Here is a 19441-nt window from a genome sequence, read left to right on the forward strand (position 1 = left end):
CACACTCACTGAATCCTTCAGTCTTTGTGTCTCTAAACCAGCCCACAAACATAGCCTCCGATACTTCATCTTTAGATATCCCCTCTCCGCTTCTGACTTCGGAGCCCCCCAACATCGCTTCCCCCACCCACCGAAACCAGAACCGAAACCAGAGCCCTCCCACCCTGAGTCGCCAGACCTCGCTCACCTCTCCAGGGCCCAGCTATCATCAACGACTGCTTATACCTAGAAATGCTAGAAGAAGCAATTGATGAGGCACTTGCTGTTCACCAAACGCCTTATTTCTTGATATGTGGCGAAATTAACGCTACGTGCCAGCCTCAATCCAACATCTTACATCTCCATCTGACAGCTAGGCCAGCAGCCCTCAGAGGAGTCGCATGGACCAAACTGATGAACTCACGTGAGCTGCATAATCTGGACACGGCTTTCCCTGACACCAATCGATTGCCTACGTGGGAACATGATACCTCAAGAGCTATAATAGACTACATATTTGTGTCAACGTCGCTACTTCAAGTAATGTCATCTATTGAAGTAATACGTACGCAAGCAAGTGACCACAACCTTCTCACAATGACCTGGCCTGCAAAATTGACTTCACTCGCTAACTTATCTCCAGCTGGACGTGAATAACCAACGTTCAAGATTGAAACTGTCTGCCACGGCAATAAGAGACTTGACGTCTAAATACCAAGTTCAAGCTCACACAGAGGCGGAAAAAACGATCAAGCAAAAACAGTGCCCAGGGCATAAAAAACCATGTGTATGATAAAACTTTGGTTGTGAAAAGAAAAGAGATGAGAAAACTAAAATGGCAAGCAAAATCTTTGGGGACACCTTTGGCAGTCTCGGCAACTGCAGAAGCATCTCGCTCATACAAAGGTTGGTTAAAAAAACCATTGGTTGGCCCTATACCAACAGGATGCTGAAAGCATACTAAAAGCTATAAGCGCCCACAACAGCCGAGAGTTTTGGTCATTACTCAAATCATCTTCTCCAAAGGTAGAGACTACCATCATCTCCAATGTTGAAGAATTGACATGGTCAAACTTCATTAAGTCTCTATTTCAAAAGACATCTAGTCCGTTCCCGGAGAGCTCCGGCCTTGAACCATAAAAGTGGGCATGCCTAGATGACAGAGAGAAAATAATTACCCAGATCAAGAACCTGAAGAACTCGAGAGCGCCAGCTCCGGACAGAATCACCAATGTAGACTTGAAGGCCTTTCCACTAGAATGGACGATTCTAAAATCTTCTTCAGATGCGCGAACTTGAAGTCGATCCCGCCTTCGTGGAAATCCGCATAGTTGTCCCAGTTTACAAAAAAGGGAACAAGAGTGACCCGAAAAACTATCGACTGATCGCCTTGCTCGATTCCATCGGGAAGGTTTCCGGCTCCTTGTTGCTCCAAGACTTCCATGAATGGGCCAAAAACGCACAATGCAAAGTCTACTTGCAAAATGGCTTCAAGAAAGACATGGGTACAGCGGCTAACATCTTGATGATAAGTGCTTTGACGAGCAGGGTTCTGGAGGGGGGCTCTAGGCTTTTGATTGCCTTTATTGACTTAACCCAGGCCTTCGATCAAGTAGATAGATCTCGACTGTGGGCAAAATTAGAGGTTTGGAATTGTCCGCAACCACTCCTAGAACTTATCAAAGCCCTTTACACCGGCACCAGCATGAGAGTGCGACTAAACCAGCAAGGGCTCCTCTCATCTGAGATACCCACGCTAAGAGGAGTAAAGCAGGTCTGTCCTCTGGCCCCGGCACTTTGCTTGGCCTTTATCAGAGACATCAAAGAGTCGGGCCAAACCGTTCGCTGCTTTTTTCTGAAAATGGGCAAAACTCTGATAAACCGACTACTATACGCAGACGACTTAATCCTCCTTGACCTCACTCCTATAGGCCCTTCAGGAGTACATATCCAAAAATCCAAAAACAATCTGGAGATAAACGAAAAAAAAAAACATTCATGGTCATCTCAGCATCCACAAAGAAAAATGCGAAAGTTGCTTTAAGGCTAGCCGGTCAACCTGTGGAAAAAGTGAGTGAGTTCAGATACCTCGGGGTGATCCTGGATAGCTCCGGGTACGAAACGGCTATGCAAGAAGCTTTAAGAGCAAAAGCAAAAAAGCTGGCAGCCCACGGCAAGGCGATCGATAGAAAATGTGTCCGCTTCTCTTTGAACCCGGTCTTGGACTTTTATAAAATAAAGGTGGTGCCTACGTTGACTTATGATGCACACGTAATGCCCAACTTACCTGTGTCACTGTGGCCGAAACTGGAGTCCCCTTTTTCGAGATCCGTCTTGTGCATGCCAAACTCTACCTCAGTTGTGGCAATTAGACAGGAACTCAGCTTGATGTCCTTGGGAGGCATGGTCAAAGCCAACACCATCATGCTCATTTGAAAGTGCAGAATGATATGATATGATATGGCATTTGTAACGCGCCTATACACAAGTGTTTCAAGGCACGACGAGGCAGGGAGGGGGGAACAAGGGGAAGACAGACAACGATCCTACTAGGCCAGGTGTCATTCAGACCGCGCAAGTGCTGGGGTAGGGGGAAGGGAAAAAGTGCAAGGGGGGGGTGCAGTACAAATAAGTAGAATAGAAATAAAATAATAAATAAATAGGGCCAGCTGGTGGCAAGTGCAAGTTAAGTGCAGACAAGTGCTGGGGGGGGGGCTGTAGGGATACAGAGACAGTCCCGCAGTGCAGGGGTTGCCAGGGAGGCAGTGCAAGTGAAGAGTGACTGGGCCCAGGATCGAGGTCGGTGAGAGTGGCCCAGTTGCAGAATCAGTGCAGTTTAGGTGAAGAATTTAGCAGGGGAGAGGGAGAGAGAAAGCAGAAGTGAAGAGGAAGGTTTTGAGGTGCTTCCGGAACCGGAGATGGTTCTCCTCAAGTTTCAGGGAATGTCTAAAGAGCTGTCAATATACAATCTGATACTCGAAAGTCGGGGTGCACGCAGTAAGATGCTTAATTCCTGGACTAAATTAAATCTAGACACATTACTTTCAATCGAATGTGATGAGGAGACCCTACACACGAATCCTGTAAAAGTGTAGAAAAAACTAAAAGATCTCGATTGGACAAGGCCCAAAGAAGTAGCCACAAATAACAAACTGATAAAGTCACCTGCCCTACAACATCAGGAAACTAAATGAACTACAACCTTACATCAAGAATTTCCCGTCTAGACAAGCCCGTGACACACAATTGAGAACCAGACTCAATCTATTTCAAACAAATGAAATCCTGGCAATCAGAGGTCTGTCAAAAACAAACGAGTGCCGCTTTTGTAACCAGCCAGCAGTGAAAGAGTCCATTCGCATTCGCCACCTGCTTCTTTCTTCACTAGCGCACGACAGATTACATCTATCTATTTGAAACATATCTTTTCTGAACACGCATTAAACGACGAAGACTCTAGCTGGGGCAAAATGATGGCTGGTGACAGAACATCGTGACTATTGGCAACTTTCAAAATTCTCCAACATGTGAACGCATCACTTCTCCTAACCAAGCTGCCAAAAATACAAGCCCAGCAGTGAGTGGTTTTTCTTCAGACTACACGATGAAGTCGATAATGACTTTCCCCTTTTTTTGACAAAGACTCTCTTGACTACCTGGACCTCTTTTAATACAGCATAAACTGTTTTCTATTCACTTTTGTAAAAATCTAATTGATTAACACAAAATAAAAAAATAAAAAATAAAAAAATTAAAATAAAATAAACATTAAGTTGGGTTATTACATACTTAGGGTCGTGCCTGTTCACCAAATGCCAAAAGGAACTAACTTCAGATGTAATCAATATACCCAACATCATTTCCGCATCTCGCTGTAAAAGAGAATGTTTCAAGAGTTTACAGTAATTCTTGTAGGACTGTCTAACCTTTCTAGACAGCTCATTACGGATAGTCTGCTCGGAATCTGTAATTTCCCTCCTCATAGTCCTTTTTGCTTCTACCAGTTCAGTGCTATAACCATGTGTATGCCTAGGAGGTTGTTTACTCTTACTACCGGATCCTGCCCCAAGTCCAGAGACTAGACCTCCAACAAGCATATGAAACTCATTAGCATTAAAGCAATTCATTTTCCACTCATAGGTGGACAAGTCAAGTATGTTCCTTACATTCAAGTTCATCAAATGAATATTACAGTCTGTCCATTTGACTACATTACCAGCCACGTTAACAGTAATTTGCAGTAGTATCTGAAATTATCTAATGCGAACTGGCACATCAAAGAAGGCTGTTGTCAAAAGGGAGTGATCACTCCAATCATTTTTCATCATCTCAAATGACTGGCAGTGGTTCATAAGGTAAGGGTCAACAAAAATGTAATCATCAAGGAGGAGTTATTCCCTCTATGCGATGTATGCCAGTCCAAAGCAGAAAGATAATCGGTCTTCCTTCCAACTAAGGGCTGCAGTCCATGATCCTCAAGCCCAACTTTGCAAATTTGACCCAAAGATCTCTTCACTAGATGGCCTCTAGTTAAATCTTCAAAATTCCACAGAGAATACTGGGGATCACAGTCAGCATTAAAATCTTCCATTAACAGTTCTCTTGGTCCAAACATCTATTATGTTACTTTTACCTACATTTTCCACAAAAGCATCCAGAGGTGCAATGCCCTTGTGCCAATGTATATTAATAATCAGAATCTTAAATTAATCATCACTAGAGCAGAACTCGACCCCCAATACCCCAAATGGCAGATTCACAATTATTTCCCCACTGATGCCAAATTAATTTTCGATTGCAATTATCACCCCCCCCCCGAAGGTCTTCCACCAGTACTTTCTTTAGCTGGCTGCACAAATACACTGAAGTCATCTAAAATTGGGCCAGAGGTCAATCACGTCTCTTGGAGACAAATACAATTAGCAAGTCTTAGATTATTCATACAAGCCCAGTTCGAGAAAAGATGAGTATTACCTTGAGTGTTCCAAGATTTTACAGTTAGGTAAATCTCCTCCCGAGCAGTTGCAGCGCCACTCCCCTTATTACGGGACCAATTTTTGCAACAGGGAGGAAATTATGGTTGCCCAATCCATGTCCTTCCCTCTCCCATTGTCAACACTCTTCGTTAAACCCACTTTCTCAGGCATGTGTGGCACTGTATTAGATTTATCATCATAAGGGTCAAGGTCCCAATTCTCCCCGTCCACCCGCTGGACTTCAAATCCCATCAAGGATTATGCCTCCCTCTAAGTAAGGATAAGCTTCCCCATCAAAGGAGAGGCCAAGTGAATAACACTACTACCCAACTGGTCCCTCGCTGGAAAAGAGACTCTCAATATGAAGTGAGGCCACCAGAGCAAGGGAGGGGATTACTGAAAAAATAGTAAGGATATTGGGGCGATTGAGGCATATGTTATTACTAGGATCAAGATTACTGCTAATCTTGATTTGGTATGGCGTATTTTTGCGGCCCTTAACAGTAAGCCCCAGACCTGGTCAGCCACTAGATTTAAACACTGTTGGGCCACCTCTGTTAGCTAGAGGCAGGCCAGGACTACCACTATTATCCAAATAAGGCTTGGTGCACTCCCCAGGGACATACCTAGAGGGATAATGTATTTATTTCCATTTATAAAGCGCACAACTGCCCTAGGTGCAGGTTACATAGTAGCAGAACTTAGTTAATACTTTAAGATGCAATGTCTTTGTTGTTACATACATGCAGTTTACAGTTTATATGTTCAGTACAAGACTCAATGTAATACATGTTAGACAGGCGTTGTATTATATCCTTTACCGCCGCTGAAATTCGGGGATGAGTAAGCGCAGCTAGTAAATCCACCATAGGCTCAAAAAACCTTGATTTCCCCCACCATATCCCTCACTTGGATTTGTTACACCTGCCTCAAAAACTCTAGTGTTCAATGGTACTTCGGAGGGCCACTTTAACTACTCCCGATGACCAAGAGTGACAGATCTACCCACCCCATGATTTTGCTGAGTCTGAACAGAGGTAGATGCCCCCCTTACAGGGTCCCCAGACAGACTCAATGCAGTCAAGAATTTCCCGAGGAGGATGCACTGCCCCCCCCCATCACTTGATCTCAGTGGTAGGGGTATTACTCCTTTGTCCCGAGAACACGATCGTTCCCTTCATCCTTCAGATCATTTACAGGTGGAGATGCCTCAGTATACCCCAAGGTAAAGGTGGCCCTTGGGACAAAAGCATCACTGGCAATCCCATCCCTAGATCCTTCAATAGGTTCATCTCACATGGGATCCGTTTGAACCATGGAATCCACCTCCTTAGTTTTCGGTGGTGGGGCCAAGTTCAATGGTCCATGTTCAACCACCGGATACAGACTAGATCGAAAGAGGGTTCTATGAGCAGTTCTAATAGAGAGGGACCAGCTCTTTTGTGCTCCCAGTTTAGATCTCACCAGTTTCCCTCTATATGCAATCAGGCGTTTATTAACTGTTTGGGGGACATTAGGCTCTTAATCAGCCACCCCTCGCAACCATGTTCTCCCCCTGACCCTAGGCAACTCTTTAGTAAGATCAATCATAGGAGCGACTAGGTTGCCCATGGCCGAGGCAGGGGAACTAGAGGGGGGCATACTCGTACCTAGCCCCAAGTCTGGTATCAAGCTTGTGGGGGGATCAATCACAAGGACATCATCAGATATTTCTATAATGTCAACCAAATCAACACTCAAAGTAGGAGTTAGAGGGCCAGTGGGTTGTCCCTCCCACACATCTTCCAGCTCCCCAGGACCTGCGCCGCAGCGACCAAAACGTGCTTCAGCCCCAATCTCTTCCAGTTTAATCATGGCATCAGTCAAATCTGCATTTGTAGACTTACGTTCGGCCCAAATATTGTCATATAGGGAGACAATAGAGCTCAAACCCAGAGTTCTTGTTGCAGACGATGGATGAGAGAATCTGACAGGCTTAAATACAGCTGATTATAGTCGTATTAGGCACTGGTTCTGTTAATTCCCCTTGCACATTTCCAGACCTTTGCAGTACTTTTGTTCATGCAGTGGATGGCATCCAAGCTTAGCTCCGATCCCAAATCCTCAATTCCTACATCTTATTGGTCCTTCAACTGACACTGCACTTCTAGTCACAAGCTATCATACCCCAATCCAGATTCAGCTGAATCTACCCAAGTGATGTTATTCTATTGACTGGTGTATAACTTCTTAACTTAAAATACATTGCCATGTACAGCCAGTGAGATAGCTCAATGATTCAGAAATGTGTGTGCGACTCGCACTCATTGGTTAGAATTCCAGCAGAATTAACTAAGGGACCATGGAGTTAATTACGCCACCGTAATTTACGGTGGCGTAATTAACGCCTTCCCCACTCCCATTATGCCCTATGGGGCAAAAATGGGAATGGGGAAGGGTAAATGGGGATTGGGGAATGGGGCGGTAAGTCCGCCAACCACCATGGCGTTAACAGTTTACGCCATGGTGGTAAAGTCACGGCCCAGGCGGTAACTTACCGCCTGGGTCGTAATGAGGCCCAATGTTTCAAGAGTTTACAGTAATTCTTGCAGGACTGTCTAACCTTTCTAGACAGCTCATTACGGATAGTCTGCTCGGAATCGGTAATTTCCCTCCTCATAGTCCTTTTTGCTTCTACCAGTTCAGTGCTATAATCATGTGTATGCCTAGGAGGTTGTTTACTCTTACTACCGGATCCTGCCGCAAGTCCAGAGACTAGACCTCCAACAAGCATATGAAACTCATTAGCATTAAAGCAATTCATTTTCCACTCATAGGTGGACAAGTCAAGTATGTTCCTTACATTCAAGTTCATCAAATGAATATTACAGTCTGTCCATTTGACTACATTACCAGCCACATTAACAGTAATTTGCAGTAGTATCTGGCACATCAAAGAAGGCTGTCAAAAGGGAGTGATCACTCCAATCATTTTTCATCATCTCAAATGACTGGCAGTGGTTCATAAGGTAAGGGTCAACAAAAATGTAATCATCAAGGAGGAGTTATTCCCTCTATGCGATGTATGCCAGTCCAAAGCAGAAAGATAATCGGTCTTCCTTCCAACTAGGGGCTGCAGTCCATGACCCTCAAGCCCAACTTTGCAAATTTGACCCAAAGATCTCTTCACTATATGGCCTCTAGTTAAATCTTCAAAATTCCACAGAGAATACTGGGGATCACAGTCAGCATTAAAATCACCTAGCACAATAGTTCTTCCATTAACAGTTCTCTTGGTCCAAACATCTATTATGTTACCTTTACCTACATTTTCCACAAAAGCATCCAGAGGTGCAATGCCCTTGTGCCAATGTATATTAATAATCAGAATCTTAAATTAATCATCACTAGAGCAGAACTCGACCCCCAATACCCCAAATGGCAGATTCACAATTCTTTCCCCACTGATGCCAAATTAATTTTCGATTGCAATTATCAACCCCCCTCCCCCCTTGAAGGTCTTCCACCAGTACTTTCTTTAGCTGGCTGCACAAATACACTGAAGTCATCTAAAATTGGGACAGAGGTCAATCACGTCTCTTGGAGACAAATACAATTAGCAAGTCTTAGATTATTCATACAAGCCCAGTTCGAGAAAAGATGAGTATTACCTCGAGTGCTCCAAGATTTTACAGTTAGGTAAATCTCCTCCCGAGCAGTTGCAGCGCTACTCCCCCTATTACGGGACCAATTTTTGCCACAGGGAGGAAATTATGGTTGCCCAATCCATGTCCTTTCCTCTCCCATTGTCAACACTCTTCGTTAAACCCACTTTCTCAGGCATGTGTGGCACTGTATTAGATTTATCATCATAAGGGTCAAGGTCCCAATTCTCCCCGTCCACCCGCTGGACTTCAAATCCCATCAAGGATTATGCCTCCCTCTAAGTAAGGATAAGCTTCCCCATCAAAGGAGAGGCCAAGTGAATAACACTAGTACCCAACTGGTCCCTCACTGGAAAAGAGACTCTCAATATCAAGTGAGGCCACCAGAGCAAGGGAGGGGATTACTGAAAAAATAGTAAGGATATTGGGGCGATTGAGGCATATGTTATTACTAGGATCAAGATTACTGCTAATCTTGATTTGGTATGGCGTATTTTTGCGGCCCTTAACAGTAAGCCCCAGACCTGGTCAGCCACTAGATTTAAACACTGTTGGGCCACCTCTGTTAGCTAGAGGCAGGCCAGGACTACCACTATTATCCAAATAAGGCTTGGTGCACTCCCCAGGGACATACCTAGAGGGATAATGTATTTATTTCCATTTATAAAGCGCACAACTGCCCTAGGTGCAGGTTACATAGTAGCAGAACTTAGTTAATACTTTAAGATGCAATGTCTTTGTTGTTACATACATGCAGTTTACAGTTTATATGTTCAGTACAAGACCCAATGTAATACATGTTAGACAGGCGTTGTATTATATCCTTTACCGCCGCTGAAATTTGGGGATGAGTAAGCGCAGCTGGTAAATCCACCATAGGCTCAAAAAACCTTGATTTCCCCCACCATATCCCTCACTTGGATTTGTTACACCTGCCTCAAGAACTCTAGTGTTCAATGGTACTTCGGAGGGCCACTTTAACTACTCCCGATGACCAAGAGTGACAGATCTACCCACCCCATGATTTTGCTGAGTCTGAACAGAGGTAGATGCCCCCCTTACAGGGTCCCCAGACAGACTCAATGCAGTCAAGAATTTCCCGAGGAGGATGCACTGCCCCCCCCATCACTTGATCTCAGTGGTAGGGGTATTACTCCTTTGTCCCGAGAACCCGATCGTTCCCTTCATCCTTCAGATCATTTACAGGTGGAGATGCCTCAGTATACCCCAAGGTAAAGGTGGCCCTTGGGACAAAAGCATCACTGGCAATCCCATCCCTAGATCCTTCAATAGGTTCATCTCACATGAGATCCGTTTGAACCATGGAATCCACCTCCTTAGTTTTCGGTGGTGGGGCCAAGTTCAATGGTCCATGTTCAACCACCGGATACAGACTAGATCGAAAGAGGGTTCTATGAGCAGTTCTAATAGAGAGGGACCAGCTCTTTTGTGCTCCCAGTTTAGATCTCACCAGTTTCCCTCTATATGCAATCAGGCGTTTATTAACTGTTTGGGGGACATTAGGCTCTTAATCAGCCACCCCTCGCAACCATGTTCTCCCCCTGACCCTAGGCAACTCTTTAGTAAGATCAATCATAGGAGCGACTAGGTTGCCCATGGCCGAGGCAGGGGAACTAGAGGGGGGCATACTCGTACCTAGCCCCAAGTCTGGTATCAAGCTTGTGGGGGGATCAATCACAAGGACATCATCAGATATTTCTATAATGTCAACCAAATCAACACTCAAAGTAGGAGTTAGAGGGCCAGTGGGTTGTCCCTCCCACACATCTTCCAGCTCCCCAGGACCTGCGCCGCAGCGACCAAAACATGCTTCAGCCCCAATCTCTTCCAGTTTAATCATGACATCAGTCAAAGCTGCATTTGTAGACTTACGTTCGGCCCAAATATTGTCATATAGGGAGACAATAGAGCTCAAACCCAGAGTTCTTGTTGCAGACGATGGATGAGAGAATCCGACAGGCTTAAATACAGCTGATTATAGTCGTATTAGGCACTGGTTCTGTTAATTCCCCTTGCACATTTCCAGACCTTTGCAGTACTTTCGTTCATGCAGTGGATGGCATCCAAGCTTAGCTCCGATCCCATATCCTCAATTCCTACATCTTATTGGTTTTTCAACTGACACTGCACTTCTAGTCACAAGCTATCATAACCCAATCCAGATTCAGCTGAATCTACCCAAGTGATGTTATTCTATTGACTGGTGTATAACTTCTTTGAAAACTTAAAATACATTGCCATGTACAGCCAGTGAGATAGCTCAATGATTCAGAAATGTGTGTGCGACCCGCACTCATTGGTTAGAATTCCAGCAGAATTAACTTACCACTTTTTCTTCCCGATAGTTGGGTCCCATCACATTTGTACTTAGCCATTAACATGGGCAATACGATGCTTCATAATTGCAGATGTTCAGAATAACAGAACCGAAGAATCTATGTAAAAGTGTGGAATAATTATTGTTGTGCTTTATTAATTCCAACCACAGTAGACTGTGTATACAGCACCTTTAAACAGAGCCATTTTGGTACTATTAACTGGTCCACACCTAATATATCACATGGTATTGTACTTTGACATGTATGGGTCTTTCTTTTATTAATTCATGTTCATCCTTTTAAAATCTCTTTGTGTTCAGCTGCTTCATCAATGTATATATACAATTTCATTTTGTAAACAGATTTCTGTTTTGTTGCAGATGTTGAAAACTGTCTGAAATGCCCTGATGACCAGTGGCCCAATGAACAGAAGGATGGGTGCCTCCAGAAACACATATTTTTTCTTTCATACAATGATAGCCTTGGCGGAGGTTTAGCAGCAGTAGCTATTGCATTGTCTATAAGCACAGCTGTAGTGCTGGGAATCTTTCTCCAACACAGAGACACGCCGATAGTGAAGGCCAATAACCGGGATCTTAGCTATGCGCTCCTTATCGCCCTCATGTTTGCCTTTCTCTGCCCGCTCCTATTCATTGGGCGGCCTGCAACTTTGACATGCTGGATACAACAAACTGCATTTGGAATTATATTTACTGTTTCTGTCTCTTGTGTTTTAACAAAAACCATCACTGTTGTCATTGCCTTTAATGCCACAAAGCCAGGGAGCACACTGAGGCGATGGCTGGGGTCCCGGGCGTCTGGGTCTATGGTCTTCTTGTGCTCGCTGGGAGAAATAGTAATTTGTCTGTCTTGGCTGCTCACCTCTCCTCCTCACCCTCATACTGACATGCTCTCTGAAACTGGGAAGATGATCCTGCAGTGTGCCGAGGGCTCTAGCACTGCCTTCTATGCTGTGATTGGTTACATGGGACTGCTGGCCTTTGCCAGTTTCATGATAGCTTTCCTTGCCAGGAACCTCCCTGACAGATTCAACGAGGCCAAGCTCATCACATTCAGCATGCTGGTGTTCTGCAGTGTCTGGGTCTCCTTCATCCCAGCCTATCTCAGCACTAAGGGCAGGTACATGGTGGCCGTGGAGATCTTCACCATCTTGGCTTCCAGTGCTGGGCTGCTAGGATGTATATTCATGCCTAAATGTTACATTATTCTGCTCAGGCCAGATATGAACACCAAAGAACCTTTCCCTATGAGGGCTATGTTATAGTCACAGAATGTGCATGTTAAACCAATTTAGAATTTCATATCTCAATATTTCTTTTGTATTGTTTGTAGTGTCGGTCAAGGCCCCCCAGGCAATATCTCAGCAGGAAGAGAAATGCCATTTAAAAAATAATGGCCCTCCACCTTCCTCAAGGTGCAACCTTGCCACCAGGATTCTCCCAAACCGGATACACGTCATGTATCTGGTGCATGCTGAAAACATTGAAAGTATAGAAGTAGTCAGCTGTTAATACAGGAGGTTGTTTTCGGATAGTAAAATTGTCTACATATTTGCTTTCTCTAAATGACAAGTATTTTACAGAACTAAGCTGGGTATACTAAACAGTAGATTTTTACTGCTTTATTCAATACGTTCTAGCACATGTTAAGAGAGCGCAAGAGAAAGAAAAATGTTGAAATCCTGGGAGCCATTCTGTGGCTGTGATGGGATGATCAAGTCAGGTAAGGGGATATACATTTGGGTGGCAATGTAGAAAACACAGGATTATATTGAAACCTAGGAGTTAGAGTGTGTGTGGATCCCGGAGCAGGCTTGAAATAAAGAGTAGCTGTCATGAGCAGTGAGGCCCGTGGTGGAGGACGAGGGAATTTAGGGCCTTAAGTGGGCATAGGGTGGTTTGCAGCCACGCGTATCTTCATTCTACGTTAGGAGGTGGAAATCTATGTCGTTTGTCTCTCTATTCTTCCTAAAACTATGCAAACTGGAATAAAGCAGTGACAGCCTACTGTGACGGGGTGCAAGCCTCAAAAACCATGCTGACTCTCGAATCTCAGTTCAAGGGTGTTTATTTAAAATTATTTGTGAGAATGGCTGTTTCACTCCTTAATTCTCTGAGGTTTAAGAGATTGGGGATGCTTGGGGCTAGAGCCGTCCCTTTCCTCTCTAGACTTCCCTGGGAGTAGAATTCATCTCCCATCTCCAGATATACAGATCAGTAACTCCTATCTTTCTCTCTTCTTACTATAGGTGTTCTCCCTAAAATGAAGGCTAGCTGTCTCCCTAGGGAACCTGTAATTGTCCCTGTCCTATCGTTGGTTAGTCTCTCTGGGATTAGGGAATGCCGCTTTCTTTCACCCAGCTTCACTTACATTTCTTCCACAAACTCTCACTCCTGCCCCTCTGCTATGCAAATCCCTTCCAACTGCTGTCCTCCCACCATGTCCCTGTCCCTCCAATCTCACACTCTGCCTTTCCACCTCCACCCTTCGATATTACTTCCTTTTCCCACTCCTGTTCATCTAAGGACTGATGTCTCCCACTACTCCACTATCTACCTCTGTCCCCTTTTCTCCCTCCTTCCTCTTATTCTGCCTCTCTGATTCCTACTATTCCAGTTCAACCCTAGACCAATAGGTACACCTCTTCTCCCATTCACTGGCACACTTCCCGCTTCTACCTCAAATATTGTGCCACTCCGGTATTACCACTACCTCTCTAATACCTTCCAGATCATTCAGGGATATGGTGCCCTGCACACCTCTCTCGGTAGTAGCCCCTGTTTGCCCATCAGGGCTCCCAGGGATATGGTGTCCTGCAATCCTTCTACTAACTCCCACTCTGCCACTAATATCCTTCACAAACTACTCTCACCACCTACTACCTCTACTCCCAACCACTACTACCTCCACCGCTACTATTATCTCACTCTCCTACTCATACTTCTACTACTCACACTCTTCACACAAACACTCCACAGACTCTCTCCTTAACAATGTCTACACACTCCACTATCACCTTCACTGGTCTCTAGGACTTCCTCCACTTGCTCCTGTCCTCACCCAACTAACCCACCCACACACACAGGCTTACTTAAATACCCCACCCCTCCCAGGATTGGCTACTTACCCTGTCAAATAGCTTGCCTGGATCCAAGGGGTATGACAGGGGATGGACAAGGCAGGGTTTAAAAGGGCTAAGCCCCACCCCTTTTCCAACATGGACCCTGCTGGGGTCCCGGGATGCTAGAACTGCTAAAGGGCTGCAAGCCCTTTAAAAATAATAATACCGTATTCACTGGTGGTTTAGTGGAGGCGTTCCTGCACGGGCACTAGCTGACACTTGTCAGCTGGAGTGGCTCTCTTTTGCTGGCCGTTGTTGTGATTTAAGGGTGCCGCGTTTTCCCTTTCTCCGTCTTGTAGCTGGTGTTGCTATATTCGCAGTATCACATTGACAGGGATGCCGCACTGGGCAGCCACTGTCTGTCTTTTGGCCCGTCACTGCCACTTTTAAGGCGGGGAGGGGAGTCACCCTACCAACAGTTATAGTATATATGTATATCTTCTGTTATTAAACATCCTAAGTTCCCAAAACAATGTAATCATGAGCTGCTAACCCAACTGCAACTCAATCGTGAATGAATATTGTGAATGTAAGGCTTGTCTTGAATGCACATTTTAATGTGGTGTCTAGACAATGTGCTGAATATAAATAAATAGGTATATGCATTCATATTTAAGTATAGTGCTTTTGAGACTTCTATTGTTTGTCATCTGTTTACCTGTTTCCTTAGTGTAATATGATGAACTCCTCTTTATGACCAAAAGGACAAACCCACATCCAGAGTCTTTTTTCCTTTCAAGTCCCACATGATGTAGGATGCCTCATCACTGTGGCCAATGAAGTCCTGCTACGAGAAAGAAGTGGTAAACCTTGGTGAGAAGAGGAGTAAGAGGGCAAGCTTTCTTTATTCCTCCAAATCTAAAGCAGCCCAGAAGGATGAAGCCCAGCCCACCAGTGGCACCTCATTTCCTAAACTGTCCCAGTGAGGACCGCAGAGGTCATCCCTGCCTAAGAACACACACTACAAAGAAGGGAGCGTGGACCCCCATTAAGAAAGAGAACCTCTAGCATCAGATTCACTGAATGCAGGGGATGCACCCTGACCTGAAGAGAAAGAGACCTAATCAGAGATATGGAGAATACTTTCTTTCTTTTTTATTGGGTTATATTTTAAAACAAACTTTGTTGACAATCACATCCTTTATGTTACATTGTTTACATGGAAACAAATCATTCTTCCCCTTTGTTAAATCTTTAACTCCATTTGATCCACTGTCATCCACTGTCTTTTATTTTTCCCTTAATAATGCTGTCCAAATGTTCTTCTGATTTCATTGCTTCAAGACTATTGTCTATACCTGCACATGTGCGACCCACATTTACCGCGCTAAATAAAGACTTCACCATTCATCCGGTGTCAGGGAGATGGTGTTTCCTATATAATTTCCAGGATAGTTTGTTCTTCTTATCGTCAGGCCTTTCCAATTAATTATAAGATATTTTGTAGATTCAATCAAATTTAATTGTTTACATAATCTACATGAACTATAGAGTAGCCAAATTGTTTACTCCGATAGATAATTTCATTAGTCTCATATAGATTCAGTTTTCACCGCAGATACTTATTCTGATGATATGTACTGGAACATTTCCTTAAATAGTTGTGTAATTAATAAATTGCCTGTGGCTCCCATGGATATGCTGCAAATTATTTATATTGCACTCTGGCACTTTGTTTTGCAATCCAGTCATTTTATTTTACTTTAGTTTTCACTGCATCTGGGTTTCTTATTAGTACTTCTGTTGACGTATCTAACTGCGTCAGTTTAGCCAGGCATAGCTTTTGCCACTCTCCTAACGGCCATGGTTGTACTCCAGTCACTTTTTGCCATAAGATTTTATAAGGTTCAGCCGCATCTTGCATTATAGTTTTCCTGAATAAGGATTTTCCACAATGTGACTGTTTGGAGTGATTGAAGGCCAAGTGTGCATCTTATTGCTGCTAGTGGAACACATTTTGGTAGGTGGAGCACCTTCTCGCAAAAGCAACCTTCTAGAATGTTCCAGACTTCGCTGGTCATACCTAAGCTTGTTTCGCTGCCATACATCACTGCTGGTATTACCTTCTGTTTATAGAATGTTAATATTGCTATAAACGTAAATTTCCCATAACTGGCATGGATGATTGAGTCGTGTTTTGTTAGTTCTTTCATTTTCGTTCTTAGTCTGTTTATCCAGACAGCTTCTCCTAATGATTTGGAATAGTGGATGTCCAAGTACCTTATTGAATCTACTTGGTCCAACATTTCGTGTCCTGTAGTCCATTTGAACACTTTTTTTTTATTTTTGGTTCTTCCACTTCTCTCTGATAGATTTAAGATTTTTGATGTTAATCATTAGGGTGTTAGCTTGCATGTATCTTTGTAACTCATCCAGTTTACTTTGTAATCCAATTTGCTTCTGGTCTATCAGCACTAGATCATCTGTGTAAATGATCCATGATATGTGTTGATAATTTATTTTTGGGGGAAAATCCTTTACCTTATTTAGAAACTGACTCAGGAGTGTGCTCCAAATATAAATTAAACAGTGTGGCTGCCAATGGAAATCCTTGCTTGATTCCCTTTCTGTCTTTATTTTAACGGATAACTGATTGTTAAGTCTTGTATTTGTATTTTATTTATTTGTATAGCGCACAAGGCCCAGGGGCAACCAGGCGCATCACTTAGTTACAACATAAGAAAAACAGACAACCATAATTACAAAGTTTACAAGTATCATACAGAATTTACAGGTATAATAATAGCAATGAGAGGACAAGCAGATAATATATACATGTACAAATTAAGCAGAGAACCCAGAGCTAAATGTCCTGGGCGGCCAGCCAGGTTTTCGTAAGGTGTTTGAATCTCGGGAATGAGGGTTCTGCTCTAAGCTCATTAGGAAGCGTGTTCCAGAGTTTAGCTGCCAAGATAGGGAAGCTAATTCCACCTGATCTATGGAACATCAAGGCAGTTTAAATGAGCCATTCTGCGGGGTCTAATGGAGTTGTGGAGGGCAAATCGGTTGGCCAGGTAGCAGGGAGCTTGGTTATGAAGGCATTTGTGAGTAAGAGCCAGGGTTTTCAGGGAGATACGGTGTGGGACTGAGAGCCAGCAAATATTGCGTCTGGTGTCGGATATGTGTTGGTGCCTGGGAATGTTGAGGGCAGCTCTAATCGCATTGTTTTGGACAATTTGCAACTTGTTTAGATTGCAGAAATTGGTGCCTAGGTACAGTGCATTACAGTAATCAATCTTGGATAATACAAGAGTTCTAGCCAGGGTGACACAATTGGTTGCGGAGAGGAAAGGGCGACAGGCTGTACTAAGCTTGCAGGTATATGCCGCTGCAGAAGAGACTGAGTTAGTTTGTCTGGTCAGGGATAGGGACGAGCCAATGTAGATCCCTAGGGTTTTTGTGTCCTTGGCGGTTGGGATAATATTCCCATCGATGAAGAAGGACTTGAATGCAGGGTCGAGTTTGGTAAGTTTTTGTGGCAAACCAAGAATAAGGAGCTCAGTCTTTTCATCATTAAGACAGAGTCTGTGTTGAGCCATCCACGCCTGGATGACCTGGTAGATGACATTGATAGCAAAGGAGTCAGCCGTGTAGTCACCTGAGATAGGGATTAGTATCTGGGTGTCGTCGGCGTAGTTGGTGTGACACCCAGATAGTCCAAGATATCGAAGAGAGGTTTGGTGAACACGTTATACAACGTGGGTGAAACACAAGATACTTGTGGCACGCCACAGGAGACAGGTGCAGGTGGAGCGACTCCTAGTGGAGAGAACACGCGCATAGATCTATTGTCTAAAAAGGAGCTAATCCAGGTTGTAGCTCTATCGGAGAAGTGTGCAGCTGATTTAAGGGGGTGGCAGAGGATTTCATGATTGATGAGATCAAAGGCCGCCAAAAGATCCAAGAGGAGTAAGAGAGCAAGTTTGCCTTTGTCTTTTAGATCTTCAATCTGTGTTTTTAAATCTATGAGTGCAGTTTCAGTGCCGTGACGTGGCCGGAACCCAGATTGCCTAAGTCCCAAGAGTTTGTTAGATTCAAGGTAATCTTGAATTTGTAGATATGCTGCACGGTCGAGGATTTTTAGCAAAAACGGGACCGTGGTGATTGGCATGTAGTTTGAGGGTATACTAGCGTCCAGGGTAGGTTTTTTCAATAGGGGGATGACCCACGCGATCCCAGAGCTAAAGGAAGAGTTGATGAGCGTAGTGATGAATGGCGCTAGGTCATGAGCTGCTTCCTTGATTATAGGTGCCGGGCAGAGGTCGCCTTGGCAATTGGTCGGTTTAAGGCTGGTGATGATCTTTTCCACTTTGGAAATGGAGAGTGGAGAGAAGCTAAAAGGAGTCCGAGAGTCTGGGATGGGGTGGTTTAGGGTGGGGATAGGGTTGGGTTGTGGGTTGGATTGTAGGCTTGATTGTTTGTTATTGATTTTAATTTGGATGGTGGCAATCTTGCCAAGGAGAGCCTCTTGGATTTTGGTACACCAAGTGCTATCTTTGATGCAAGTGTCTGGTGCAGTGACAGGGGTTTCAAATTCTTTTAGGATTCTAAACAATTCTTTGGTGTTGGATTTGGCTTGTTTGATACATTTATTGTAAGTGTCTTTTTTAGCCTGGAATGTGGCTTCCTTGTAGTTAAGGGTGGCCAGGAGGAGGCACGATTTGTTGGCTGCGGACTGGTTGCTTTTCCAATGTGATTCCGCAATTCGTTTTTCTTTGCGCAGGGTACTGAGCTGGGGTGTGAACCAAGAGTTCAGGTGGGCTCGAGGTTTGGGTTTTCTCAATTTGGATGGGGCGATGATATCTAAGGCTTTTTGCATAGCGAGGTTAAAGGTGTCAACCATAGCCGTGGGGTCGGAGCATGAGCGAACCTGGTCATTGAGAGCTGGGAGGAGGAGGGGGAGGAGTCTGTCGCAAGTGATGTCACGTTTATTGCGGGTGGTAGTAGCCGGTGCAATGGTAGGAGAGAGGCTGGCAGGTATGGACTGAATGTTAAATGTAATTAAGTTGTGGTCGGTCCATGCATACTGTTGGTTAGAGATGATATGGATAGGACAATTGTGGGAGGCTAGCCAGTCGAGGGTTCTGCCCTTAACGTGGGTAGGTTGGTTGATAAGATGTATGAATCCTGCATTCATAAGCATATTATCAATAGTCATGGCAGCAGTGTCATTGGGATCAGTGAGGCCAAGGTTAAAGTCCCCTAATATCGAGGCTTGGGATTTGGTTTTGGTATTATGAGTGATGATGTTAGAGAGGTCCTCAGCGAAGGTGGATAGCGGCCCAGGTGGCCGGTAAAGTAGATGGAAGGTGATAGAGTGGTTAGGAGTGACGGCTAGTTTGGCTGTCAGTGCTTCCATAG

At 44.3% G+C, this 19441-nt stretch overlaps 1 protein-coding gene across 1 annotated transcript in view; it reads left to right on the forward strand.

Moving 5' to 3' along the window:
• Positions 1 to 15594, forward strand: part of LOC138510663 (vomeronasal type-2 receptor 26-like) — a 155282-nt gene extending 139688 nt beyond the window's left edge. Inside the window, exon 5 of the mRNA XM_069626446.1 lies at positions 11319 to 15594. Coding sequence (XP_069482547.1) covers positions 11319 to 12223 — 905 coding nt within the window. The 3' untranslated portion in view covers positions 12224 to 15594. The remainder of the gene's footprint in view (positions 1 to 11318) is intronic.
• The last annotated feature ends 3847 nt before the right edge of the window (positions 15595 to 19441 follow it).

Source organism: Ambystoma mexicanum, chromosome 6p (assembly GCF_040938575.1).
Source record: "Ambystoma mexicanum isolate Mex_15411 chromosome 6p, UKY_AmexF1_1, whole genome shotgun sequence".
In the NCBI taxonomy this organism is placed as follows: domain Eukaryota; kingdom Metazoa; phylum Chordata; class Amphibia; order Caudata; family Ambystomatidae; genus Ambystoma; species Ambystoma mexicanum.